The sequence below is a fragment of the Streptopelia decaocto genome (genome assembly GCF_964273445.1).
Source record: "Streptopelia decaocto genome assembly, chromosome: 22".
Classification (NCBI taxonomy): Eukaryota; Metazoa; Chordata; class Aves; order Columbiformes; family Columbidae; genus Streptopelia; species Streptopelia decaocto.
In genome coordinates this window covers 3,696,787-3,722,841 of record NC_138677.1, presented here as the reverse complement: position 1 = coordinate 3,722,841, position 26,055 = coordinate 3,696,787, and the positions used below count along the sequence as shown (strand labels likewise).

General features: G+C 57.9%; 2 protein-coding genes across 3 annotated transcripts; one reads left to right on the top strand and one right to left on the bottom strand.

Annotated features, from left to right (window-relative positions):
- Positions 1 to 223: 223 nt before the first annotated feature.
- PSMC5 (proteasome 26S subunit, ATPase 5) lies at positions 224 to 4,753 on the top strand. 2 transcript variants are annotated; one of them, XM_082070817.1, is made up of 12 exons: positions 224 to 363; positions 1,167 to 1,238; positions 1,552 to 1,621; positions 2,060 to 2,157; positions 2,483 to 2,539; positions 2,624 to 2,854; positions 3,375 to 3,501; positions 3,655 to 3,845; positions 3,927 to 4,025; positions 4,115 to 4,225; positions 4,295 to 4,381; positions 4,652 to 4,753. In XM_082070817.1, exons 1-12 carry the CDS (start codon positions 325 to 327, stop codon positions 4,703 to 4,705), a joined length of 1,236 nt encoding a protein of 411 aa, XP_081926943.1. In that variant the 5' UTR covers positions 224 to 324; the 3' UTR covers positions 4,706 to 4,753. The 2 variants fall into 2 exon arrangements, with proteins under 2 accessions (XP_081926943.1, XP_081926942.1); XM_082070816.1 differs by having other exon boundaries at positions 2,483 to 2,854.
- A 90-nt stretch (positions 4,754 to 4,843) lies between these two features.
- Positions 4,844 to 19,498, bottom strand: SMARCD2 (SWI/SNF related BAF chromatin remodeling complex subunit D2). The gene is made up of 13 exons (XM_082070815.1): positions 19,233 to 19,498; positions 12,090 to 12,274; positions 9,899 to 9,941; positions 8,884 to 9,006; positions 8,645 to 8,764; positions 8,470 to 8,565; positions 7,596 to 7,697; positions 7,192 to 7,353; positions 6,854 to 6,951; positions 6,309 to 6,444; positions 6,064 to 6,186; positions 5,879 to 5,980; positions 4,844 to 5,786 (listed from the first exon to the last, which is right to left on the bottom strand). The coding sequence occupies exons 1-13, from the start codon at positions 19,392 to 19,394 to the stop codon at positions 5,733 to 5,735; spliced, it is 1,506 nt and encodes a 501-aa protein (XP_081926941.1). The 5' UTR covers positions 19,395 to 19,498; the 3' UTR covers positions 4,844 to 5,732.
- Positions 19,499 to 26,055: the final 6,557 nt, after the last annotated feature.

Sequence of the window (26,055 nt, the reverse complement as noted above, 5' to 3'; positions counted from 1 at the left end):
TCTTGGGAGTGGCGCGTCCCCGCCGCCGTGGCCGGGCAGGGTTGCCGCAGGCAGGAGGAGGAGGAACGGTAACAAGTCCCCTCGGGGGCGCGTCTCCGGTTTGTTCTCGCATCTTTAGTGAGTCACCATAGGGGAAAATCAGGTTTGACCGTACCAATATGGCGTCAAGAATACGACCCGAGCCATTCTGTATTGCGCTGCTCGGGAGGGGGGTGTGTCCGGTGTTTGCGGCGCGGCGCGGAAGTGACGCCACACGCTGGGGGCGGTGAGCGGAAGGAAGGAAGCGACCATCTTTAGTGTCGGCGGCAGCGGCGGCGCGTCCCGATGCCGGCGGAGAAGATGGCGCTGGACGGGCCCGAGCAGGTGAGGACGGGCCGGGCCGGGCCGGGTGGCGGCCGCGGGTGTGGGGGGCTCGGGTCCGCCGTGGTGCCGCGGGGCTCTGCTGGCGGCGGGGCTGGTCGGGCCTGGCGGACACGGTGACTCGGCGGGACTCGCCTCAGCCTCCCCGAGGGGACGGGGAGCGATCGGGCCTTGAGGGGGGCGGGATGGGACTCCGGGAGGACGAGGAAAAGGCGTGAGGGTGGGAACGGTGGGACCCGGGGGATAATGAGCCATTTGGGGCTGTAGAGAGAATAATGTGGAGCACAAGTGTGATGGGAGCGGCTGAGGGAGCTGGGGGTTCAGCTGGAGAACAGGAGCTGAGGGGAGACCTTCTGATCTCTGAACTGCCTGAAAGGAGCTTGGAGCCAGGGGGGTCGGGCTCTGCTCCCCAGGAACAAGCGCCAGGAGCAGAGGAAACGGCCTCAAGTTGCGCCAGGGGAGGTTGAGGTTGGATGTGGGGAACAATTTCTTCCCCAAAGGGCTGTGGGGCATTGGAACAGGCTGCCCAGGGCAGTGCTGGAGTCACCATCCCTGGAGGGTTGGACAGACGGACATGAGGTTCTCAGGACATGGGGCAGTGCTGGGGGTGGGGGAATAATTGAACTCCATGATCTTGAGGGGCTTTTCCAACCAAACTGATTCTGTGATTCTATGGAGTTGGGTGTTAACGTGGTGAGGCAGAAGGTGGGTCAGAGGTCAAGTGGGGGCACAGGGAGGTTGGAGGGGGAAATGGGGACCAGAGGGACGCCACAGAGCCTTGGCTGCTGAGCTCTGCTGTGTCACAGATGGAGATGGATGACGGGAAGGGCGGCACGGGACTGCGGCAGTACTACCTGTCCAAGATCGAGGAGCTGCAGGTGAGCCTGTCCTGCCCACGCTGGGACTGCCTGGCCCTGAACTCACCTCAGGAGCCACCGCAGCCTCTGCTGTGCTGACAGTGCCCCATTCTGGGGAAGCACTAACCCACAACAAGCAGAATCCAACCTTAAATGTGTGTGAGATGAATTTCAGTCCTATGAGCTCCTGCGTGTGTGTGAGGTGGCCCTTGGCAAGGGGGTTTGACCCGGACTGTCCCCTTCCGGGTCCCTGTCCCCAGGCAGAGCCCATTGTGCTGGTGATGCCAACGCTGCCCGGGATGCTGAGACCTCAGCAAAGCTTTTCTCCCAACAGCTCATTGTGAACGAGAAAAGCCAGAACCTGCGACGCCTGCAAGCTCAGAGAAATGAGTTGAACGCTAAAGGTGCGTCTGGGCTCCTCTCATCTTTCTTCATCTTTGTCTTCCTTGCCCGGGGTTCATAGAATCAGAGAATATCCTGGGTTGGAAGAGACCCACACGGATCATCAAGTCCAACTCCTGTCCCTGCACAGGACACGCCACAGTTCACACCGTGTGCCTGAGGACGTTGTCCAGTCTCTTCTTGAACACTGTCAGGTTGTGACACCTCCCTGGGGAGCCTGTTCAGTGTCCAGCACCCTCTGAGTGAAGAACCTTTCCCTCATGTCCAACTGACCCTCCCCTGGCACATCTTCTGCCATTCCCTCGGGTTCTATCACTGGTCACCAATGTTCTGTGGCTGGTCCTACTCACAAGGCTGGTGGCCCGTGGCCACTGTGGCAAATGCACCTCGGGAGGGGGTCAGGGTGGCTGTGGTGGGTGCTGACGTCTCCCTCTCCGCAGTACGTCTGCTGCGGGAGGAGCTGCAGCTGCTGCAGGAGCAGGGCTCCTACGTCGGGGAGGTGGTGAGAGCCATGGACAAGAAGAAAGTGCTCGTCAAGGTACGAGGCTGAGCTGTCCCGGGGGTGACAGACCCTCCCTGTGACCCCACGGGTGGGGATGAGCGCGATCATGATCAAAAGACCTCACGTGGGAGCTCTTTCTGTGGAGGGACATGTTGTAGTGGCTTTTCTGGGCTCAAAACTTCCCCAGAAATGTGGGAGGCACCTGGCTCGGGGCTTCTTGTGGACAGGAGGGACCATGGGGTGTGGATGGCCAAGCTCTTGGCTCCTTCCTCCTGCTCCAAGCAGTCAGTGCGGATGTCAGGAACGCGATGGGGGAATTCTCCAAGAAATAACTCTAATGGTGACAACCGCTGCCTTCCAGGTGCACCCGGAGGGGAAGTTCGTGGTGGATGTGGACAAGAACATCGACATTAATGATGTGAGTGTCCTGGGGACGTGGCTGGGCCCTTCTTGTCCCCTCCGCACCATGGGGACGCTGAGCTCCCCTCTGCTCTGGCGGCAGGTGACGCCGAACTGCCGCGTGGCCCTGCGCAACGACAGCTACACGCTGCACAAGATCCTGCCCAACAAAGTGGATCCTCTGGTGTCCCTGATGATGGTGGAGAAGGTTCCGGATTCCACCTACGAGATGATCGGGGGCTTGGACAAGCAGATCAAGGAGATCAAGGAAGTGATCGAGCTGCCGGTCAAACACCCAGAGCTTTTCGAGGCGCTGGGGATTGCCCAGCCCAAGGCAAGTGGGGGTTTGGGGTGTGGGGGACAGTATTTGGGGTGCTGTGGTGGTTTAAATACCTGGGAGGTGTGGAAAGTAAATGAGTAAGAGATTATAAACCCTGTGGGGAAGGCAAGATGACTCCAGGGGAGAAGGTCTTGGACTTCTAGAGCATGTGTTGGTGTTGGGCTCTTCTCCTAGGTGGCAAGTGATAGAACAAGAGGAAACAGCCTCAGGTTGCGCCAGGGGAGGTTGAGGTTGGATCTGGGAACGGTTTCTTCCCCAAAGGGCTGTGGGGCATTGGAACAGGCTGCCCAGGGCAGTGCTGGAGTCACCATCCCTGGGGGGCTGGACAGACGGACATGAAGTTCTCAGGGACATGGGGCAGCGCCAGGGCTGGGGGAACAGCTGGACTCGATGATCTCGAGGGTCTTTTCCAACCAAAACGATTTGATGACACTGCCTCTGTCACCCTGGGGGTGTCCCTCATCGGGGTGTGGGTGCGGATTTGGGTGCTGAGGTCTCCCCATTGCTGTTTCAGGGGGTGCTGCTCTATGGCCCCCCCGGCACAGGCAAAACCTTGCTGGCCAGGGCCGTGGCCCATCACACCGACTGCACCTTCATCCGCGTCTCGGGCTCCGAGCTGGTGCAGAAGTTCATCGGGGAAGGTAAATGCGCATGGGGGGACTTGGGGGCTGGCACCGGATTCTGGCAGGGACTCTCGCGGTGCCGGTGTCTGGGGTGGATGGAAGCGCCGCAGCCGCGCTGAGCGGTGCAGGGTGCTGGGGCTCAGCTCTCTCCACTCTGTCCGCTCCCCACAGGCGCCCGCATGGTGCGGGAGCTGTTTGTGATGGCGCGGGAACACGCGCCCTCCATCATCTTCATGGACGAGATCGACTCCATCGGCTCCTCGCGCCTGGAAGGGGGCTCTGGGGGGGACAGCGAGGTGCAGCGTACCATGCTGGAGCTCCTCAACCAGCTCGACGGCTTCGAGGCCACCAAGAACATCAAGGTAGGATGCTGCTGGCCATCCTGCTGGCCCTGTGGCGGCAGTGGGGACGTGGAGTGGTGACCGGTTGTTGTCCCCGTGCAGGTGATCATGGCCACGAACCGAATCGACATCCTGGACTCTGCTCTGCTGCGCCCCGGCCGCATCGACAGGAAGATTGAATTCCCCCCTCCCAATGAAGAGGTAGGTGTGGGGGTCCCCTGTGGTCCTGCCCCTCTCCTTGGGGACAACGTGGTGTCCCCAACCCTCCCCTGGCTGCCGCTCTCCTCCAGGCCCGCCTGGACATCCTCAAGATCCACTCCCGGAAAATGAACCTGACGCGGGGCATCAACCTGCGCAAGATCGCGGAGCTGATGCCGGGGGCGTCGGGCGCGGAGGTGAAGGTGAGCTGGGGACACGGTGGTGACACCAGGGGGTCGCAGAGCGGCGGGTGACGTCCTTGTCCCTCGCAGGGGGTGTGCACAGAAGCCGGGATGTACGCACTGCGGGAGAGGCGGGTGCACGTCACGCAGGAAGACTTTGAAATGGCCGTTGCCAAGGTCAGTGCTGGCGGGAGGCAAAGGAGGGGGAACAAAGTGTCCTGGGTGACATTTGCAGGGACCTGGGAGCTGGCTTTGGGAACAGATGCCACCGTGAAGGGGTTGTCCCCAAGTTCTTAAGCTGTGGGTGACATGAGAGGTGGTGGACACTGCACCCCTTTGTGCAGGGGGGTTGATGCTTGGTCATGGGGGTGGTTTTTGGGGTGATTAGCACCCAAATGGGGGGTGGAGGAAGGTGGGGAACCCAGTGTCTCCTCCTCCCCCCTGCAGGTGATGCAGAAGGACAGTGAGAAGAACATGTCCATCAAGAAGCTGTGGAAGTAATGGTGGAGCTGGGGCTGTGTTGTCTGGAATAAAGTGCTGCTCTGGTCACACCTGTGCACTGATTTGGAGTACAAGGGGGGGAACACACACACACGCACACCGAGCTGCTGCTAACTGGTTTTATTACAAAATATCCAAAATAGACAAAAAACCAAATGGTTACACAAGAGGCAGAGCAGGCACCTGAGCCGGACACCCTGGGAATATGTAAACGCCTCCCCCTTCCCCTCCTGCACCCCCAGAGCAGGGGGACCCGCGGGGTTAAGGCACTTGAGTGGGTGGTGGCCCCGTCCCCTCAGCCCAGCGCTGGGGTCCCCTCGCTCCCCAGTATCTCCAGTTCTGACTGGGGGGGGGTGTGCTGAGGCCCTCCCCCCCCTCCACCCCCTGACTTTGTGTCTCATGAGTCACTAATTAGTAAAAACAGTAGCGGGGGGTGGAGTCATCAACTGATTGTCAAAAACTTAACGCTAAAAACCTTGGTTCCATATTAAAAAAGGAGAGTTAGGGCCGAGCCAGCCCTGCGCGAACAGCACGAACCACTGCATAGATCCAGGAGCTCTATATATTAATCAGATACAAACCCACTGTACAAAATGCTTACTTTTTTTTCTTGTTTTTTTTTTTTAGTTTTTATAAAACCTGGTCACAAAAATAGTGCAAAACATCGGGAGGGGTCGGGGCTGGTGTTTGGAATGACGAAAAACTTTGGTTGAAGAAAAGAGGGGCAGGGCCCTGGGCTGGGGGGGGCACAGGCAGCACCTCCCGCTTGGGGGTTTTGGCCAGAGGGAAGGGATGCGAAGGGCACGATGCTAAAGCAACAGGTGTTAACGCAGCAGCGGGATTTTTGGGAGCGGGGGAAAGCGGGGGACCCTCCGCACTCTGCCTGCGGCAAGAGGGGAGCCCAGGGGTGCGGGTGGCCCCGAACCCCCACCAGGCACATGGGGTTTGTGCAAGTGCTGTTGTGTTTGATTCCAGTCGCAAGTACCGTCGGGCTCAGGCGCGGCGCGAGGAGCCCCCCCAAGCCCCTTTAGGTGAGGCGGATCCCCAGCACTTGTTCCAGTTCCTGCCGACGCTGCTGGACCTGCAGGAGAACAGGGTGGGGGAGTCAGGGGTTGCCCCAGGGGCACCCCCCCCCCAATTTCATCCCACCCCCCGGCACGGCGCTGAGCCCACCTTGGCGAAGATGTGTCTGCCCACAGCCTCCTGCGCCCAGGGCTGCTGGTAGAACTCAGCTCGTCGCTCCTCCTCGGGGTTCCCGATCACGTCCGTTATGATCTGGGGTGTTGGGGACATGGGGTGAGGAACAGGGCTGCACCCCTTTTTGTCCCCCCCCACCCAGCTCCATCCCAGGGTTTTACCTTGAGGTCCCTCCTCTGGGATTTGATCCATTCCTGGATGAAATCCTGCGGGTTGTTGCTGAAGCTCAGCATGAAATCGCGCTGCGTCTTCAGCTGGTTGATGGATTCGATGGTCTCGTGAATCTGGGGAGTTGACAAGGGCTGTGAGAAGTTGTTGTGTCTTCCCACCCAGAACAGGACACCAAGCTCCCTCTCCAGCTCTGTGGGACCCCAAAATGTCCCTTACACCCTGCAGGTCCCCACACCTTGGCGTCCAGGGAGGCAATCTCCTGCTGGTTGGTGGTGGAAGCCAGGAAGTTGCTCATCTGAGCTTTCAGGGGATCGTCCACCTCCACATCGATGTCGTAGCAGGCCGTCTTCTTCTGGTCGTTGGGGTCCACACTGGGAGGAAACAGGGAGTTAGGGGGGGATTTGCACCAGGGGAGGTTGAGGTTGGATGTGGAGAACAATTTCTTCCCCAAAGGGCTGTGGGGCATTGGAACAGGCTGCCCAGGGCAGTGCTGGAGTCACCATCCCTGGAGGGTTGGACAGACAGACATGAGGTTCTCAGGACATGGGGCAGTGCCAGGGGTGGGGGAATAATTAACTCCATGATCTTGAGGGGCTTTTCTAACTAAAACGATTTGCTGATTCCCCTACTAAGCGCCTTGCCCTCGCTGCAGCTTCAGGATGGAGACCCTGCAGTCCCTGCCCTCCCTTCCCACACCCACCCAGGGGGACACCCTGTGTCCCTGCACCCCACAGAGCCCCCAGCCCCTGGAATGCCGCCCCACGCCCCCTCCAGCCCCACCTGATGGTGTGGTTGATGATGATGGGATCCGGGTGCTGCAGCAGCCCCGCCAGCTTCATGGGGATCTCGGAGAAGCGCATGCGGACGCAGTTAAAGATCTGAGAGGGGGCAGAGCAGAACGTGAGATGCTTGTGGCCACCGAAAGGGCCACGCAGGACAGGGGGAGTCACCCAGCCCTGGTTTGTGCACAGCGAGCTGCTGGGTTCAAGCCAGAGCCTGGGGAAGGGCCATAAATTCAGACTGGAGTGTGTTTTGAGCCAGAAAAATGTTTTTTCTGGCTTGACTGTGTGTGGGAAGAGGGTCCTCTCCTCCCAAAAGCGTGTGGTGTGAGCGCTGACCTGGCGGAAGTAGCGGTTGCAGTTGATGTACTCCTTCTCGTGACTGTCCTGCAGCTTGTTGTGCTTGATGTAGAGCCAGAGTGCCTGCATGATGCTGGCGCGGGTCTGGGTGTGCACCCCCAGCAGGCGAGCCAGGCGGGGGTCCAGTTTGTACTGTGGGGGCTGTGGGGACACGCAGAGTGAGGGGGCGGGTCTGGCATTTGGCTCCACACTGCACTTGTGTCACCACAGGCTGCGGGGTCCATGCCTGGAGCTCTGTGCTCCCCTCCAGCGCCCCCCCAGCTGCCTCATTTTAAGGCTCTGCCCCAGCCCAAGCCCGTTTGTCCCCACCAGACAGCCCTGCATGGATGAGCCGTGCTGGAGAAAGGGCAGCGGGGCACAAGCAGCACCCCCGGGGTCCCCACCTGGTGATCCAGCATGAGCAGCAGCGTGCACTTCACATTGACGTCGCCGGGACGCTTCACTTGGAAGCCGTCGGTCTCTTGGGTTGTGGGCAGCCGGTGCCACTACGAGAGATCAAGGGGACGCTGGTTAACTCCAGGACTGTGACAAACCACAGGCTTTGAAATCTGCAGCCAGGAGCAGAGAGTGATGGTGCTGGGGCCAACAGCCTGGATCCCCCTGCTCTGCGCACTGGGGAGTCCAAACTGCAAATCCTGGGGTCAGTTTTGGGCCCCTCATGCCAAAAAAACCCTTGAGGTGCTGGAGCGAGTGGAGAGAAGGGAACGGAGCTGGTGAGGGGCTGGAGCGAGTGGAGAGAAGGGAACGGAGCTGGTGAGGGGCTGGAGCACAAGTGTGATGGGAGCAGCTGAGGGACCTGGGGGGTTCAGCTGGAGAACAGGAGCTGAGGGGAGACCTTCTGATCTCTGAACTGCCTGAAAGGAGCTTGGAGCCAGGGGGGTCGGGCTCTGCTCCCCAGGAACAAGCGCCAGGAGCAGAGGAAACGGCCTCAAGTTGCGCCAGGGGAGGTTGAGGTTGGATGTGGGGAACAATTTCTTCCCCAAAGGGCTGTGGGGCATTGGAACAGGCTGCCCAGGGCAGTGCTGGAGTCACCATCCCTGGAGGGCTGGACAGACGGACATGAGGTTCTCAGGACATGGGGCAGTGCCAGGGGTGGGGGAGCAGTTGGACTTGGTGATCTTAAAGGGCTTTTCCAACCAAAACGATTCTGTGAGTCTCAGATCACAGCCCTGGCAGCCTGATTCCCATCACCCACGGGTAAGGGCTCTTTCCACCCTGCCCAGGGTGCAGATCCAGCGCCGGGAGCTCCCGTCTCACCTCTACCAGATGGTTGTCTGGCCCATACAGCTCTTTGTCCAGCTCAATGACGAGGCTCTTGAAAAAGGAGGAGAATTTCCTCTTCTGCTTGCTGGGCTGCAAAACAGAGCGGGAGAGGCTCAGCCTGACCCCAGCCCACAACCCACAACCCGTCCGCCCCTGCCCGCAGCCTCACGTCCTCCAGCAGTTTGCCCTCCACGCGTAGCTCCCAGGAGGCCACGCGTTCACCGCCCTCCCCTTCTTCTTTGGCCGGGGTGAAAGTGTTGGAGATGTAAATCCTGAGCTTCCGCTTTTGCTGTGGAGGAGGAAAACAGAGGGGGGGATGCTCAGAGTGAGGGGGTGGCTGGCAGCACCCACAGCAGCACCCACCTCGTAGCCCCCCAGCTCTCCCAGCTAGCCAGGGCCACCACGCACCGTCAGTGGTTTCTTTATGGCCTCCTGAATCTCCATCCTCTTCCGAGCGATGGTTTGGTCCAGCTTGCGCTCGAAGGCGAGGAGGTCCATGTAGGCCTGGGATTCTGGGACCAGTTCCCGGATCTGGAAAATGGAAAAGAGCGGTCCCTTGTGTGCTGGGATGGGGCTGTGTCCCCCCCATCAGCCCCAGCAAGGCTACTGGTGCTGGGCTGACAGGCCAAGGAGTCACCAAGTGACACATAGCACCAATTTCTCATTTTAAACGAGGAGCACAGCCTTGTAAAGCTCTGCCCACATAGAATCACAGAATGATCTGTGGTGAAGAGATCTTAAAGCTCCCCCAGTGCCCCCCTGCCATGAGCAGGGACATCTGCACCAGCTCAGGTTGCTCAGAGCCCCGTCCAGCCTGGCCTGGGATGTCTCCAGGGACGGTTCATCCACCCCCTCTCTGGCCAACCTGGGCCAGGCTCTCACCACCCTCAGGGCCAACAATTCCTTTCTCATGTCCAGCCTGAATCTCCCTCCTTTACTTTCAAACCATCACCCCTTGTCCTATGGCAACAGGCCCTGCTCAAAAGTCTGTCCCCATCTTTCTTATTGGCCCCTTTTAAGTCCAGAAAGGCTGCAATAAAGTCTCCCTGGAGCTTCTCTTCTCCAGGTTGAACACCCCATCACATCGCAGAGCTCCATTTGGAGCCTGTCCCTGTACCCAGTGTCACATGCAGGTCATAGATTGTCAAAAGGGACCCCCAGGAGGGGTTTGGGGTCCTCCTGGGTTCTCCACCTCAAGCTACGGCTGCTCCTTTCTTGTCCCAAGTCCTGCTTGTCCAATTTGTGTGCACCCCAAACCTCTCCTGCCACCCCAGAGGAGGGGACAGAGATCTTCCAGGTCTGTTTGGGATAGAGCAGAAGTGCTGGCAGGCAGGATGCAGCTCAGCGAGATCCTCATCACCCCGGCTGCACCAACATCCCCCCAGCATCTCCGCTGCTTCCGCACACCCACAGCAGCACTCACCCTCTGCGGCAGGACCTTGTCGGCCATCTTCCTCCTTTTCACCCTGCAAAAAGCACAGAGAGAGGCACAAAACAATCAACCAACCACCACTGTAAGCTCTTCCAGGACACCTTGTCGCCTGCCCGGTGGGAAGCTGCTGCACGTGCTCTGCTCAAGCAGGTTTCAGGACAACGCTGAGCTCTGCTCGTACACCAGCAGCGTGGTGGCTCTTTCGTCCCCATCCAGGCCAGGAATGGGGCCAGGCTGTGGGGACAGCAGTCACGGTGGCAGCGCCACTGGGGACAGCTCAGTGTGAGCCAGGTGAGGAGGCTCCCGCTGCAGGGAACAGGTCTGGGGGCTGCTCGGGGTGACAGGGACTTTGGACTTGCAAGAAGAACCGGAAAGTAAATGAGCAAGAGATTATAAAGCCCAGATGACTCCATGGGAGAAGGTCTTGATCATCTAGAGCATGTGTTGGTGTTGGTCTCCCCAGGAACAAGCGCCAGGAGCAGAGGAAACAGCCTCAAGTTGCACCAGGGGAGGTTGAGGTTGGATGTGGGGAACAATTTCTTCCCCAAAGGGCTGTGGGGCATTGGAACAGGCTGCCCAGGGCAGTGCTGGAGTCACCATCCCTGGAGGGCTGGACAGACGGACATGAGGTTCTCAGGACATGGGGCAGTGCCGGGGGTGGGGGAACAGGTGGACTCGATGATCCTGAGGGTCTTTTCCAACCAAAATGATTCTGTGATTAGATATCTCCAGGGAAGGAAATCCAGTCCCTGGTTAAGTTTGCTTCACTGCTGCCACTTGCTAAAGGTACCGCAGGGCAGGAGCGAGGAGAAGCTGCACAAGGCAAAGCTGCAGCGTGTTCCCGCCGTCACATCCTCCCAGCGCTACAAACCAAAGCCCAGTGCCAGGGGCTCACTCCAACACAGCTTAAACCAAATCAACATTGTCACGGTGGGGCTGAAATCATCACGGATAGAAGCAGCGGAGTGGCCTCTAGAGCCACAGAACGGCTGCAGCCTTGCTCTGAGCCATTTTCGCTCTCTCCAGCGCCCTGGGCTCTCCTTTCACCCCTCACCCCAATACCCCACTAAACTCACGCTCAGCGCCTGGGTACACAGGGAAACATCCTCCTCCCGTTCTGCCGCACACGTGAGCGGCAGACAGGGCAGAGTCCAGCAGGCAGGTCCCTTTCCCCTGGCAGCAAACGTGGGCGTTTGCAGTGGCCGCTGGCACAGGAGGACACGTTGGGAGGGCAGCCCTAGTGAAGGGGGGGCAGAGCACTTCTCGGAGCTCTTTTTGCTGCATTAAATCCTTCCTGCCCTGCAGGGTTTGGCCACGCCATTCGCGACTGGCAGTTCTTGATCCCCGCAGCCAGACAGGAGCAGGGATGCTCGACCAGCTGAGCTCGGCTCATCCCACGCAGCCTTATCTGCCCGCTGACGTCCTTGCTCGGTGGCGAGCTGCCCCTTGTCCTTAATCCCCAGCTTGCTCTGGAGCACGGAAGGGACACGCAGAGGCTGTGACACCCTGTGGAGGGATGACAGAGCCAGGAGAGCTGTTGGCTGCCGGTCCTGCTGCACAGACTGTGACCTGAGGATCCGTTAGGACCAAGGGACCCTGCGCTGCGAAACAGCCTCCAGCGATCAAGAAGCCCTCGTGGAAAAAGAAAGGGAGCAAAGGGATTAGCGGCGCTGTAAACAAGCGAGGAGCAGCTGGCACAGCCCTGCAGCTCAGTGAAACCAGCCCCAACAGTCCTACCGAGAGCCACAGCTCTGGGGAGCATCTCTGCAACCTGTCACCCATGTCCCCCCGTTTCCAGCCATGTCTGTGCTGCTGGAACCAGCACAGACCCCCGTGAGAACCATAGAATGGTTTGGGTTGAAGGGACCTGCACATGTCACCCAGAGCCACCCCTGCCATGAGCAGGGACATCTGCACCAGCTCAGGGTGCTCAGAGCCCCGTCCAGCCTGGCCTGGGATGTCTCCAGGGATGGTTCAGCCACCACCTCTCTGGCCAACCTGGGCCAGGCTCTCACCACCCTCAGGGCCAACAATTCCTTCCTCATGTCCAGAGGAGGCGGAAAGACTCTGAGCAGCCGGTGCTGGAGCCTCTGGCGAGCACAAACACGTGCAGTGAGGCTTTTTGGTTACCGGTGTGGAGCTCAGAGATGTGCTGGGGAGCAGGAGGGTGCTGGCCCCTTACCCTCTCCTCTGGGCGGGCAGCGGCGGCTGGGCCTGGGGGGTCAGCAGGCGCTTCCTGAAGGGATCCATCATGGACTGCGGCAGGCCGGGTCTCAGCGGGGACGCTGCTCCGTACGGGGGGGCTCCCGGTGGTCCCACCTGCAGCCCCGCCATGGGCATCCGGCTGCCGGGAGGCATCCCCGGGCGCTGGTGGGGAAGAGAAGAAAGGACGAATGTGCGTTAAACACAGGCTTGGAGCAGCCGACACCATCTGCTCTCTTGCTTCTTTTTTGGGAGAGATTCCCAAGGCTGTAACCTGCTCCGAGGTGACAGTGAGGGACAGAGGATGGAGGACAGCAGCTGCAGCCTTCCTTGCTGCACTAAAAGCAGTGGGAAAGCAGGATAGGGATGAGCAGAATAGGGTAAGCCCAGCCTAGCAGCAGAAGCCGTCGATGGCCCTGAGCCACCACCACGCAGGAGATGTGGGACCTGGGATGTCACCATTGCCCACAAAGCCAACACACCGGGGACATCAGGGCTGTGCTGTGGGTTGTGCCGTGGGTTCCTCTCCAGAAAGCAGCAGCGTTGGCAGATGCAACACCCGGGAGGGGAACGGGGTGATCCCAACTTCTAACAGCACCGGTCACCAGGTGGGAAGGAGCTCCCGGTCGCAAGGGATGGAAGCAGCAGCTCAAACAGCTCATTCTTCCCCGTCCAGGGACCCATAAAGGGCATTTACGATCCGCAACACAAACAGGAACCACGCACAGCCCCTCCGCAGCCCCTGGAGCGGTTTGTGCCACCAGGTCTACACCCCACGCAGCCCCCCCACAAGTGGTCACAGCACCCCACGACCCCTGGGCTGTCCCGACGTGCTCTGACCTGCTCCACCGCGGTCCGAGCCAACAGCCTCCTGGATCCTTTGATCCTCCAGCTTGCTGCTGCCAAGACGGGAGGCTGGGAGAGCCACCGAGCCAGCAGAGCAACATTTCTGCCCTGCCGCAGGCTCCTCGACGTGCCAGGACATCCCCACGCTCCCCTCCCACCGCCCGCTGCCATGGGGAGACCTAACGAGGCCGCCTCGTTATCCCGAAGGAGCCCAACGCGAGTTGATCAACTTATGTGCATACAGGCACTAAATTCAGCATGAACCCCAGGCGCTGGAGGGCTGGGGGCACAAGGCAAGCGCTGGCAGCCTCTCCATCCTCCGCAGCTTTCGTGGGCAGAGGGGACGTTGGTTTGATGGTGCTGGAGCCAAAACCCACTCACCTCCTCCCCAAAAAGCTGGTAAACGCGAAAACAAGAGGGTGAGTTGTTCATGCTCCGGAGCCTGAGGCTATAGGAGTCTCTGCAAGGAGATCCCAAAAATACACCAACCACTGCATCTTGCGGCTGGGAAGCTGAGCAGCAGCAGGTCTCGGGATTAGCGCTGCACGTGGTAGCTCAAAAACAGGGAGGGCAAGCGTGGGCTGAGCCCGTTACACAACCAAACCCCGTCTCCACCTTTGCCCAGCCCTCTTTTGAGGCAGCACCCCCAGCCCGGGCTCGCCAGCCTGCCCTTGCTGCAACGAGCTTGTTTCTTGCCCCAAACAGCCCCCAGAGCTTCTCTCCTTTCAATCGGCCACATTTGCGCAGCTCCTCGCGACCAGCGGGAACCGCGGCGGCATCGCCAAGGGCTGAGCGTGGCCAGCAGCACCTCCTCTTCTGCCAAAAAGCGCGAGGCACGAACACAGATCCTGCAGGTCTATCACGAAATCCTCCGTGGCAGGGCCAGGAGAAGCGGCACCGAGATCCACACCCTTTGCAGAATTTAATAAACACAGATGGTGGCAAATACCGTTTGCCAGCGCAGCGTGGCTGCAGGAGGACAGTGCTCCCGTAACCGTACCGACTCACCCACAGGGGCTTCTGGAGAGCAGATAAACCGGGAGAAGAAGCTGTGAGACTTTTCATGGGAAATTTGGGAGCCCCCAGAAAAGCTGTGTAGCGCCAGGGCTGCGTGCAATCACCTGCAGCTCCCTAGAGCCGCCACAAGCATGGAGAAGCCAGAAGCTTTTGAGGACACCCTTGATCCTGGGTGTTTCTCAAGCTCATGCAGAGGATTGTGGGCAGCGCCATGAAGAAACTGCTCTGAGGTCAGGCACGTTCCCAATGTGACAACATACGAGGCTTGTCTGGAATAAAATGTGACATGGCCAAGGCAGCGCTCACCATCACGACACCATGAGTGCTCTCTTACCTCCCTCTGCCACTCCATGGGTCACATCTCTGATCTATCCCTCCAATTTGGAGGCTGGCTGAAGTTGGTTGAGAGAATTTGAGTGCTCTACACAAGGGACAGCACCTTGTGCAAGCTCTCCTGTGCGTCCATCTGCTCTTCAGAGGGCGAGAGACCGCTCGGGTGCAAGAACAGGAGCCAATTCTGTTGGCGGGGAGAGGTTCAGCGCAAGGACGAACAGATCTGTCACTCTTTAACAGCACCTCTGCAAACATCTGAGAACCATCAGCCGCAATTACGCTGCTGGGGGAGCAAGTTCTGACCCAGCAGTGAGCACATTTGATCACTTGGACAAGTGAAAAAGAGAAGGCAGAATTGTCTCCATGATTTATTTTTGCCTCTCAGTTTATTCTCAAGATTTGCAAATTGCTAATGGAGAAGCCTATGGGCAAAGCGGGGCCAGTCTCTGCATTGTGTTCAACCAGCGGCTGCACCCTTGTCCGGGGGGTCTCTGCACCCCTGTCCGGGGGGTCTCTGCACCCCTGTCCATTGGGGTCTCTGCACCCCTGTCCATCGGGGTCTCTGCCCTCTCCCCTCCTGCCCAAAGGCTCCTCAGACTCCACTCTCACAAACCCAGCACAGACTTAAATCCTTGGCTAAGCCACAAAGCTGCATTACAGCCCCAGCGGGGTAAAACCGGCCCCCAACTCCCTTCGGAAGGTCTGGAAATTAGCAGGATGCAAGAGGGCTTAAGTACAGGAAATTTTATTAGACCGGCTCAAAGCAACAAGAGCTTCCTTAGCTCGTTTCTGCTGGACACCCCTTGTCCCTCTGTCCTTCCCCATCCCCTCCGGGTACTGCCCTGTCCCCCCCGTCCCTGCCGTGGGGCGGACAAAGGGCAAACCTCATCAGCTCAGCTCCGAGGAACGAGCTGGACCTCGTCCAGCCTTTCCCCGCAGAGAGCGAGCGGGGCCGCTTGGAAATGGGACAAAAACCAGCTTGTTTCTGTTCGCTGCCAAAGGCGAAGGAACGAGCTGGGGCTGGCTGCGGTTTAGCGGTTCATCCCAGGTCAGCGCACAGGCCGCGGGCGTTCGGGGAGCTCTATGGGATCCAGCTTTGGTTGGATGCAACGGGAGGCTGGAAGGTTTCCCGATGGATGCTCGTTGGCGTGACAGGAGCCTCCCCGCCTGCCCAAGGCCCCTTCTTGAGGAAGGACAGGCCAGAAATCAGAGGCTGGTAGCAGAGAGGAGAAACAAGGGGAGCAATAAATCACAGGACGGATCTGCAAGACGAAGGCGAGGCTGAAGCAAAGCAGCGTTTCAGAAAACAGCTTGAGGGCCTCTTCATCTTCCTTCCAAGGCCACAGCTCCTTTCCTGCAGCTCCCCACCGAGGGGGAAAAGGCTCTTCCCGATGTTTTGGTCCATCTAGAAAGGCTCGAGCCAACTTTGTGCACACTAAGTCAGGGAGCGAGAGCCCACACGCACCCTGGCCCCGGGCTTTGGGAGCAGAGCCCTGGACAGACGCCAGGCAACGACGGATCTTCCTGCAACTCCTCCCCGCTTCCCATTAGGACAGGCGCAAAAGCAAACCCTGTTCAAATGGGATCAGAGCTCCACGCCAGGCTGGTCTCAAGGAGAGCTCGGCTTAAAGCCACCGCTCAACTCGGGGCTTTGCGTGGATCGGGACCAACTGAGTCACCCCCCCAAAATGATGCTTTTCCCCTCTTTGTTCTTATCTGTGAGCAAATCCCTCTTGGGAGGGTGCCAGGAAGAGCCAGGATTGGTGCTGGCAGAGATCTTCATCTGGGAGGCGGCGTTGTTGAGATGTTGTTGAGATGCTGTTGGATGCTGCAGGCTCCTGAGCAGCACCCCGCTCCCAACGAGCCCTCAAACTGCCCCAACACAGCTCGCCACGCTTGGAAAAGCTGCTGTGTTCTGATACAGGAGGAGCTCCAGGGGTCAGATCGCTTCTCAGCTAAAAACCACGGACGAGGAAGTAGTAAATTAAAGGGAGAAGGGCAAAGCAACAGGGAAAGACACTGAGCAGATGTAGGACACGTGCTGGGAGCAGAGAGGTTTGGGTCCAGACCAACCTGCCTGTCTGTGGCCTCACAGCTGAAGCTGCAGATGTTCCAGGTCAGAGAACGGAAAGGTCACGGGGATTCAAATCACAACGGGGGTGTTAGTGCAAGCGGGAACAAAGAACAAAGGTGTTGGGTTCCTGCTTGAAGCTCTGGCAGCCTGTAACACATAGATCGGTCCCTGGTATAAAACCTGCTCTGGGTGCAGCTGCAGTGCTGAACTGCCCAGGGAACGGCTCCGAGAGCTCCCGAGAAGGTCCTGTGGAGGAAGATGGAGTGAGGGGCCTCCAACAGCAAACTCTGGAGAGCTTTTCCACCTACAACTTCACTGTCACGATTCCCCAGGAGAAACAAAGGATGCTGTGGTCTCTGTTCTTGCCTTCCTCCTTCCTGCTCCGGCAGGACAGCGTTCATCTGCTTTGGATCACGACTTGAACTAACTCAAGGCTCAGTCTGTGATGAAACCTGCCTTGGAAACCATCTCCCTTGGGCAGGGTGGGGTCACGCAGCCCAAGCAGCATCGCAGCTTTTCTGTGCATGGTTCTGGTGCGGCTCCAGCCCTGGCTCTTGTCCCCAGGCCCCTTCAAGCCAAACCGAATCACTCCGTGAGCGGGAACAGTTTTCCTCAGCTCACAAGCAGACGGGGTGGATCTCTCCCGTGCCACTCTACACCTTCTCCAACACGTCCAGGCTACTCCACCTTCCACCAGGCTCCATGCCAGCATCCCACACTTCTCCGGCTCCTCATCCCAGATACCTTGAGTTTCCCGGAGTTTCTCCCCAAAGCACGACTCCGCTTTCCTTCATGCTGCCCAGGGATGGGATCACTGACCTGCGGCTGCTGTCAGGGCCAGGAGCTGCCTGGACTGCAGAAGCCTTCCTGTCCCATGGACACTGGGCTCTTCCTTACCAAAAAGTGCCAAAAAAACCCCTTAAATGTGTCACCTAACAAACTGCTTTTCGCCACCTCTGTGCACCAGTGAAGCATCAGCACAGGGCAAAGCCGAGGCTGGAGTGCGGCTTTGCAAAGCCCCGTCTCCACCACACAGAGCCAAGCTCGCTCCCTGTCACAGCGTCAACCCCATAACTGGGGAAAAATCTCTCCTAAGCCTGAAACAAGCACCTGAACAAACAGAAGAAACGCTCCTTTTTGCCAAATCTACGCTGGCTGGCACAACCTGGACGCTGGGGGCTGGGATTCGGCCTTGGCACAGGGAGCGGGACGGGGGGGTCTGCGGGCAGAGCCGCCACCGAGGAGCCTGATGGAGCTCGGTTATCATCCTCCTCCTGGGAAAAACCCTCCGCTTTCTGCTCCGGGAACACCAGCTCCCAAAAGGGACACCCCAGGGGAGTCGTCCTCTTGAATTCCCTGCTTGAGCCACCGGTAAACAACCAGCAGGCATGCAAGGATGTCAAAAGGACGAGCGTATGGTTAATAATCCCGTGATTAAAGAGCCCTTAAGCGCTCGCCGGCGTGGATGAGGCCTGTTGTGTCTCCCAGTACTCAAATAATGAAGTTCTTCATCAAGCCAGGCCCTAACGAAGCAGAAAAGTCCTCCGGGTATGGCAGGGATGGCCACAGCAGGGGAGGGGCCGCTTCTCCGCAGCCGGGGGAATTGCAAAACAAAGGGCAGACCCCTCTGGATCGGAACCCGCTCTCCCTTCCCATGCGTGCGATCTGCCCGCCAGATGCAGCTCCGGCCAGACACGAGGAGCTCAACCGGGCTCAGCTCAACCGGCCCCAGCGCCTCCCGCACCGTCGGTGCCAGGCGCCACGCTCGGTGTCCATCGCCCCGCGCCCGCCGTGTGCTCCCAACACCTGCGACCATCGCGGTGTTATTACGGGAGGGGAAAAAAACAAGCATCTGTCAGGCTGTTTACCCACAGCTTCCCGGCTGGATTCGCAACGGACGGTCAGGGAAAAACGATCGAGTGCCCGCTCAGCCCCAAACGCCTCCGAGTCGAGTTCCCCGCGGTCCACGCTCGCACCAGCCTCGGCTGCGCCATCTCGGTTTTTAAAGCTACAGGGCTGGGAGTGGGGGGAGAAGTTGTTTCCTCATCTTGTATTAATAAAGTTTACGAGCTGGAAATTCCCCCAGCTCGATTTATTTCTCGAGTTTTAGTTCACGCGAATCAGGCGATGGGCGGCGGGTGTTGCACAACCGGGCTCTCCTCCATTTCGAGCCTGGAAGATCGTGCTTTACCCCATAAACCTAATAACAAAACATAATCATCCCGTGCGCACGAGCGAACCGACGAGCTGCGTGTGCAAGCGGGAGGCGGAAACTTGCGTGTCCATCAGAATACACTTCCTATAAGAAGTTTTCAGGCTGGAAAATGAGCGGTTTCTTCTGCTTTTTGAGGACTTTCCCCCAGTTTTAGCAGTGCCCGCTTTCCTCACCCACCACTTAAATATCACCCGTTTCTTCTCGCCCGCCACCCTAACCGTCACCATCACTGAAAATACAGGGAAACGGGTTTCGAGGCGTCCCCGTGCGAGGGGAAACGGCTGCGGAGCCGGAACGGGGTGCGGGGCCCCCGGGGGGGTCTCAGCGGCCGCCGGGACCGGGGGGCACCGGCTGCTGCCGGGCGGGGCGGCCCGGGGGACGCGCTCGGCGCCGCCGCCGTAACTTTTAGCGGAGGGTTGTGGAGAGGTTGGAAAGGGAAACGAGACGACGGGAGGTGTCCTGGAGAAAGGCGGCTAGAAAATAACGTTACCGGGGATTTTAGGCGGGGGGACCGGGGCAGGCCGGGCCCCGCGAAGGCCCCAACGGCCGGCCCGTCGCCCTCCACCCCCGGAGCGCCCCCCGTGAAGCCCGTTCCCATCACACCGCCCCCCCATTCTCCTACCCCGAGGCCTCCTCACCTGGTACTGCGCGGCGGCCGGGCCCATGGGGCGGTATCCCGGGGCGGTGGCGGCGGCGGGAGCCGGGCTGGGGCCCCGCATGATGGCGGGCCCGGGCCCCGGGGGCGGCGGGGCGGCGGTGGGGGGCAGCGGGCTGAGCGGGAAGGCGCCTCGGCCGGCCATGGCGGGGGGGGAAGCCCCCGCCCGCGGTGTTTACTCGGAAGCGGCGGCGGCGGCGGCGCCCGGAGACGGAGTCAGAGCGCGGCGCCCGGTGACCCCGCCCCCGGAACGGCTCCGCCCACCCGCGCGGTAACCCCGCCCCTCCCGCGAAAAGGCCCCGCCTATCTGCGGAAAGACTCCTCCCCATGCATGACCCTGCCCCTCCGGCGAGAAAGCTCCGCCCCCCGCAGTGACTCCGCCCCTCCCGCGGAAAAGGCTCCGCCCCCCGCAGTGACTCGGCCCCTCCCGCGGAAAAGGCTCCGCCCCAAGCATGGCCCCGCCCACCCCACGGCGGTGCGCGTCCGTGCGTGTGTGTGCGCGCGCGCGTGGCTGTGCAGGTGGGCAAGCGTGCAAAAGTGTGTGCAAGCGCGTGTGCAAGCGCGTGTGCAAGGGGCGGGCAGGCACGTGGGTGCGCCGGCAAGTGTGAGAAACTGCGGACGGAACGGTGCGGGTGTGCGTGCACACGGGTGTGGGTACATGTGTGTTAGTGGGTGTGGGTGCGCAGACACGCAAGGGGGGATGCCTGTGTGTGTGTGCGTGTGTGTGCGCGTGCAGGCACGTGGGTAGGCGTGCACATGGGTAGGCGTGCACGTGGGTCTGAATGCACTTGTGCATGGGTGTGTGTGCGTGTCAGTGTGCGGACATGGGGCTTTGCAGATGTGTGTGCAGGTGTGTGCGTGTGCAGGTGTGTGCATGTGCTGACACGGGGGGGGTGCAGGTTTGCTTGTGTGTACAGACACGCGTTTACAGACACGACTGTGAAAGCATGTGCGTGCGGGTGTGCAGGTGTGCACGTGTGCAGGTGTGGGTGTGCAGACATGATGTGTAGGTGTGTGCGTGTGTGCGGACATGTGTGGAGGTGTCTGCATTTACCGACAAGTGTGAATGCACGTGGGTGTGGGCGTGCAGGTGTGTGTGCAGATGTTAGCGCACGCAGGTGTGGGTGTGCAGGTGTGTAGGTGTGCAGGCTTCCTTGTGTGTGTGTTCACAGGCGCGAGTGTGAAAGCACACGCGTGCATATGTGCACATGAGGTGTGTGCATTTGCAGGCATGAAGTCCCGAGCGTTTGCACGAGCGGCACGTGCGTGCACAGACGTGTGTGCGAAGCCACGCGCGTGCACAAGACATGCAAGTTGTTCAGCTGCCGAGCCGCTCTCTGCGCTGGCATCGCAGCCTTGCTGCGGGTTTAGCTGCTGGCTGCCGTCCCAGCAATTCCGCCGCTGGTTTTGGGGAGGTTTCTGGGATTTTTGGGGCAATCTGGGTGCTGTGTAGTCCCTGTTTGGTGAAGACACCAGGATGGGCAGTAAAAGTGATGATGTCTGTCCCCTCCAGCAGCTTCACAGGAGTGTCCTGGGTACCAGGCATAGGCAAAACCCATCCGAATGTGACGGCGAAGCCACTTTGCATCACGGTTGTCACTGAATATCTTCCCCTGCACAGACATCCTACGTATAAATAGGTCAGAAAAGGCTCCTTTCAGCCCTTTTCTTCTTACAGGGCTTAAGTCCTTTGTCGCAGTCTCATTCCTGTTGACTTCTCAGCTCCATGACAATGGGTGTTCGCTCCCATGAAGGACACACGTGGCTCTGTCCATCCATGAGACCACCAAGATGAATTTCCAGCTTTCGGAGCAGGATGTGCTGGGCACCAGTTCCCTTCCCCGTAGCGAAACCATTCTCCAGGGTGCAGGGCTGCTTTGCCTACTAATTGATACAAAATAAATCGAAAACAGAGAAACCTCATGTCTTTTTTATTTTTACTGAAATGTAAAAGATGCTCCTAAACCCAAATAAACTTCTGGAGGGAAGGGAGATAAACAAAAGGCTTTAAGATGAAGAAATGCCAGCACAACAGCAATTTAATTTGCCTGCGTGTGTGCTCTGCAATGCAGTCAGTAGGTACAAGGCATCCTGCTGCGGTGCCGCAGGGCCCTTGCAGAAGTGATGGGCTTTCTGGGAAAGGAGGCGAGGATTGCGAGGATTAGGGCTTCGTTGCTTTTCCAGCTCTGTTTTCGTTCCTGTCATCTTACCATGAGCGCACAGAAACCCCCAGGACTTGGGGACAAGCACGGGCCGGCAGCCAGGACACCAGGTTCTCCTGTCCCTGGTTTGCTGAGTGACCTTCAGCAAGTTGCTTCTTTTCCCTTCTCCTCAATTTCTCTACCCCTTTTGTGGTGGGAAACGCTCCGTCCCAACTCTCCTGCTCCGGCTGCTGCTGGCAGGAGGTTTATCTGCATGGGGCAAATAAACCACGGGACCAGTTTCCCAGCAGGAAGGCAGAGCCAGGCAGTGCAGGGACATGTCCCCAGGGGTTTCCACTCTCTAGTGGGTGCATATTTGCCATCGTTTTGTTATCTGAGAGCTTTGGCCTCTTCAGCACTACCTCTCTGTTCCAGTCCATCTCCAGGGATCAGCAGCCTACTCTCCTTTTTCCCTTCCTGCTGAAAGTCAGGAGCTCCCAGCAATGCTGGGCACAAGACCTTCTCCGCTTACTCGGATGCTGTTTTAAAATCTCCTCTTGTGTCATTTTCTGAGGTGTGGAGACCCCATCAATTACTTTGCTGGAGTTCCTCTTACAGTTTTGAACTTTTCCAGCATCCCGCCAGGTGCCAGATCATTAGCATGTGGGTCAAAGCCCAGAGGATGCTGATTAAAAGACCTTCCCTTTGTCAGCTAAGAGCAAACGTGATTACTCTGGCTTCTTCTCCTATTATGTGGCACAGGCTGAAGCCTAATTAACAAGATCTTGTTCGTCAGTGTAAGTGAAGCTCGGTGACTCTCTGGAAAGGCTGTTTGTTCTCAGCTGTCTGCATGGACCAGGGGAAACTTCCTCTCTGGATGAAAAGTCAGGAGCATCCTTTGCATATTTTTCAATTAAACCTTCCTTTCTGGAGGTCAGCACAGTCCCTGGAGGCAGATACAATTAACATATAAATTGCAGATCCATGCCAGCGGCCAATTCATACTTTGGGGACGAAAGGGAGATATTTAGCTTATCCCAGTAACACTCCTGGGAGATGAAAAAATCTCCCAGATGGACAGTTAGGGTGGCAGAGGAAGGCGGAAGGGACCAAGGGTGTTGGATGAGCAGCCTTGACCATGTCAAGGGAAGGCACAGAGCCAGGGGAGGTTGCGGTTGGATGTGGGGAACAATTTCTTCCCCAAAGGGCTGTGGGGCATTGGAACAGGCTGCCCAGGGCAGTGCTGGAGTCACCATCCCTGGAGGGTTGGACAGACGGACATGAGGTTCTCAGGACATGGGGCAGTGCCAGGGGTGGGTTATGGTTGGACTCCATGATCTTGAGGGTCTTTTCCAGCCAAAAGATTCTATGTTTTGGATCCAACCCATGACACAGCTCTGCCTGACACCTCACATAAGGCACACGATTAAGCTTTGAGTTATCAGCCAGCGAACTCAGATTTCACATTATTTACCTGTGCAGGGAAGCTTTCCCTGTCAGGAGGAGTTAAAGCGATGCTGGGAAGATGGTTCCTGTTTAACCATCTCTGGGCTGTACCAAGATTGAGTTTGTCATCTCATCGTACCGTCGTTGTTTGGCAGCTGGAAGCTTCCCGGCTGACCCTGGAGCCTGTCAAACTCCATCCACTGCTAAAAGGTTGCGCGATGGGCTCAGGGTGGGTTGTCCCTGGAGGCTGGGACAACCCCTCTCGGTCCCCTCCATCCCCACAGGTCTGGTGGCAAAGGCTGGGCTAGGAGGGCGGATGACTCGTGTGGCGCTTGATACCGCGGGACAGAGCGGAGACAAATCCTGTGTTTTCCAGCTGAGCTGAGATGTTTCGTGGGGGAAGGGAGCAATGAAAGAATCGGCTTAAGGCAGCCTGTTAATGCCGAAAATCCCAGATACCCCATTCCGGGAAGCTGCGCCCACACTGGCAGGCGAGCCGGATCCCCAGCATCATTTCCAGCCCCATCATCTCCTCCTGTGCCTCTCCAGCAACGATGGGCTGCCCCACTCTGCCTTCTTCACAGGAACCACCCCAAGTCCCCACTGCTTCCCCGGCTATGGGCAATCTCCCTCGCGATCCAAGGCTTTTGGTATTGAAAAGCGTTAAGCCTAATTTTTTGTGCCTTCATGGGTTTCAGACATTAGGTCAGGATGATGCTAAAGGGGGTTGATCCCAGTGGAAAACCTTCTCTCCTCTTCCCAAAAAGCACCAAGGAGACCTTTGCCTCAGCATCTCTCCAAGCTCAGACCCTTCATAAACCCTCTGTGCTTGAGCACAAGAGGGCACTGAAACACCACCGTGACGGGACTCGTTTCTGAGCGCAGACATTGCTGCTGGAGCCTTAAATTCCTTTCTGCACCTTCTCCCGGCTTGGCAGGACTGCTGGGCACATAGGACAGACATGGACCTGCTGGAGAAGGGCCAGAGGAGCTCCAGAAATGATCCGAGGCTGGAACAGCTCTGCCGGGAGGACAGGCTGAGAGAGTTGGAGTGTTAAGCTGGAGAAGAGAAGCTCCGGGGAGACCTTAGTGTGGGCTTTCCTGACTTAAAAGAAAGATGGGGACAGATTTCGAGCATGGCCTGTTGCCATAGGACAAGGGGTGATGGTTTGAAAGTAAAGGAGGGAGATTCAGGCTGGACATGAGGAAGGAATTGTTGTCCCTGAGGGTGGTGAGAGCCTGGCCCAGGTTGGCCAGAGAGGGGGTGGATGAAGCATCCCTGGAGACATCCCAGGCCAGGCTGGACGGGGCTCTGAGCACCCTGAGCTGGTGAAGATGTCCCTGTCATGGCAGGGGGGGCACTGGGGGAGCTGGGAAGGTTTCTTCAACCCAAACTATTCTCTAATTCTATAGGGACCAGCAGACACTTCCAGAGGATGCTCCTGCCCTGTCCCGCTGTCCATGTCCATGCTGTGCCCTTCCCATTGAATTACATCGCCTTAAATGATGGGAGAAACAGCTGAGCGGAGCCAGCACCTCCTCCTCCATGAGCAAACCTCTTATTTCGGGGATTTGGACCATCAAACGCAAACAAATCCTTTGAGGTTTGTGCTTGCTGGGGTCAAACACCCGTTCTCTGCCTGCAAAAAAAAACCCAACCCATTCACCTGCTCAGGTTCAAGCAGGTGGAAATCACCAATCGGCTGCGCTCTGTAAACCTGGGAGCACTTAATTGATATTAATCTCATCAATGCAAATCATATTACATCTCCTAGAAACGCTGGGCCTTTACCAATAGCAACGCTGAACTATTCCATATAAATCAAATTTACCAGCCTATAAACATTAGTACATCCCACAGACATATTCACCCTCATAAAAAACATCAATTGGTGCCTGACTATATTAGTGGAAATAAATTACAGAACTTTATCTCTCTGCCATGATTATGGGCAAAACCACATAAAAGAGACACTTGGAAAATGCTTTTGTGTCGATTGTTACAGAAGTTGCCGATGCCATTCGGCTTCTTCGAAGCGCTATGAATTGCATATAATTAAGGCATTTGAAAACCTTCAATGACTAAATGATAAAAATGTCTCTTTTGCAAGCCCTGAGACACCTGTGGGAGCAATTTTTGTGCAGGTGAGGTGAACAAAATCAACTTATTGAGCACTGCACTTTGGGGGGGAGTGCAGAACTGGTCCTTTTACACTGATTTTTTCAGTGGTGGGTGAACAGGAGGAAGTGTTTCATAGGGGAAAAATAGTTTGTGCTATTCAGCTCCTCAGAAATAAGGCTGTAAGGTGGCTTTATTGCAGTGTGAGCATCTCTGGAGGAGCAAAACATCCAGTGGGATAAAGGTAGAAGAGGGGAGTGGTGGCTGGGAGGGAATTGGATGAGAAAAGCGGCTTGTGCTTCAAGCAAGCAGGTGATAAACCATGAGCAGAGACCGGATGGTTTGGGAAATGCTTCATTCCCACAGAAGTTAATGGGGGACTGGGGCGGGTGAAGCAGCCTGTGGTGCTGAGGAGGTTGGTCTCGGTGAGTGGACATTGGAAGTTCCTGTGAATCTGTGGCAGGGGGAATGAGAAGGAAGTTGGGGAATAGGAGACTTCAAAGCCATGGGATGTGTCTGAAGGTGTCCCCATGCCAGGGACAAGCCAGGGTACCCATGAGTTTCAAACCATCCTTCCTTCACCACACCATTGCCTTGTCCTTCCTCCCTGCCCTGGACATGAAACCCACGCTGGTTTAGTATGCTGTATAGTAGATGAGCTTGGGGACATCATCCCCTTTAGTGTCGGCCAATCTGTTGGCCTTCCTGCTGGTTTCTCACCCAGCAGAGTCACACCAGTGTGCTACTGGTGGTCTTGTGTCCATCTGTCCATCCTGAGCAAGGAGAAGACTCCCAGCAGAGCTGACCCACCTCTTCATCTCATCTGCTTTATCTGTTCTTGAGTGTCCTCACTCATCACTCTGGGGGATGGCACGGTGCCCGCTGCCAGCTGGCAAGGGTTAGAATAAGTCTCCCATGCTTCTGCACCTCTCTGCTCTTTTTATTGATGCCTTCTCCTCCAGGTCTGTCTCAGGTATGTGGTTCTCCTGTTACCATAGTGATGTGTCTCACCACCTCATCGTCTTTAGCGCACTCATCCTTGTAACGTCCCTGCGCAGGAGAGAAGGATTATTGCCCCCACAATAGTGGTGGAGTGAAAA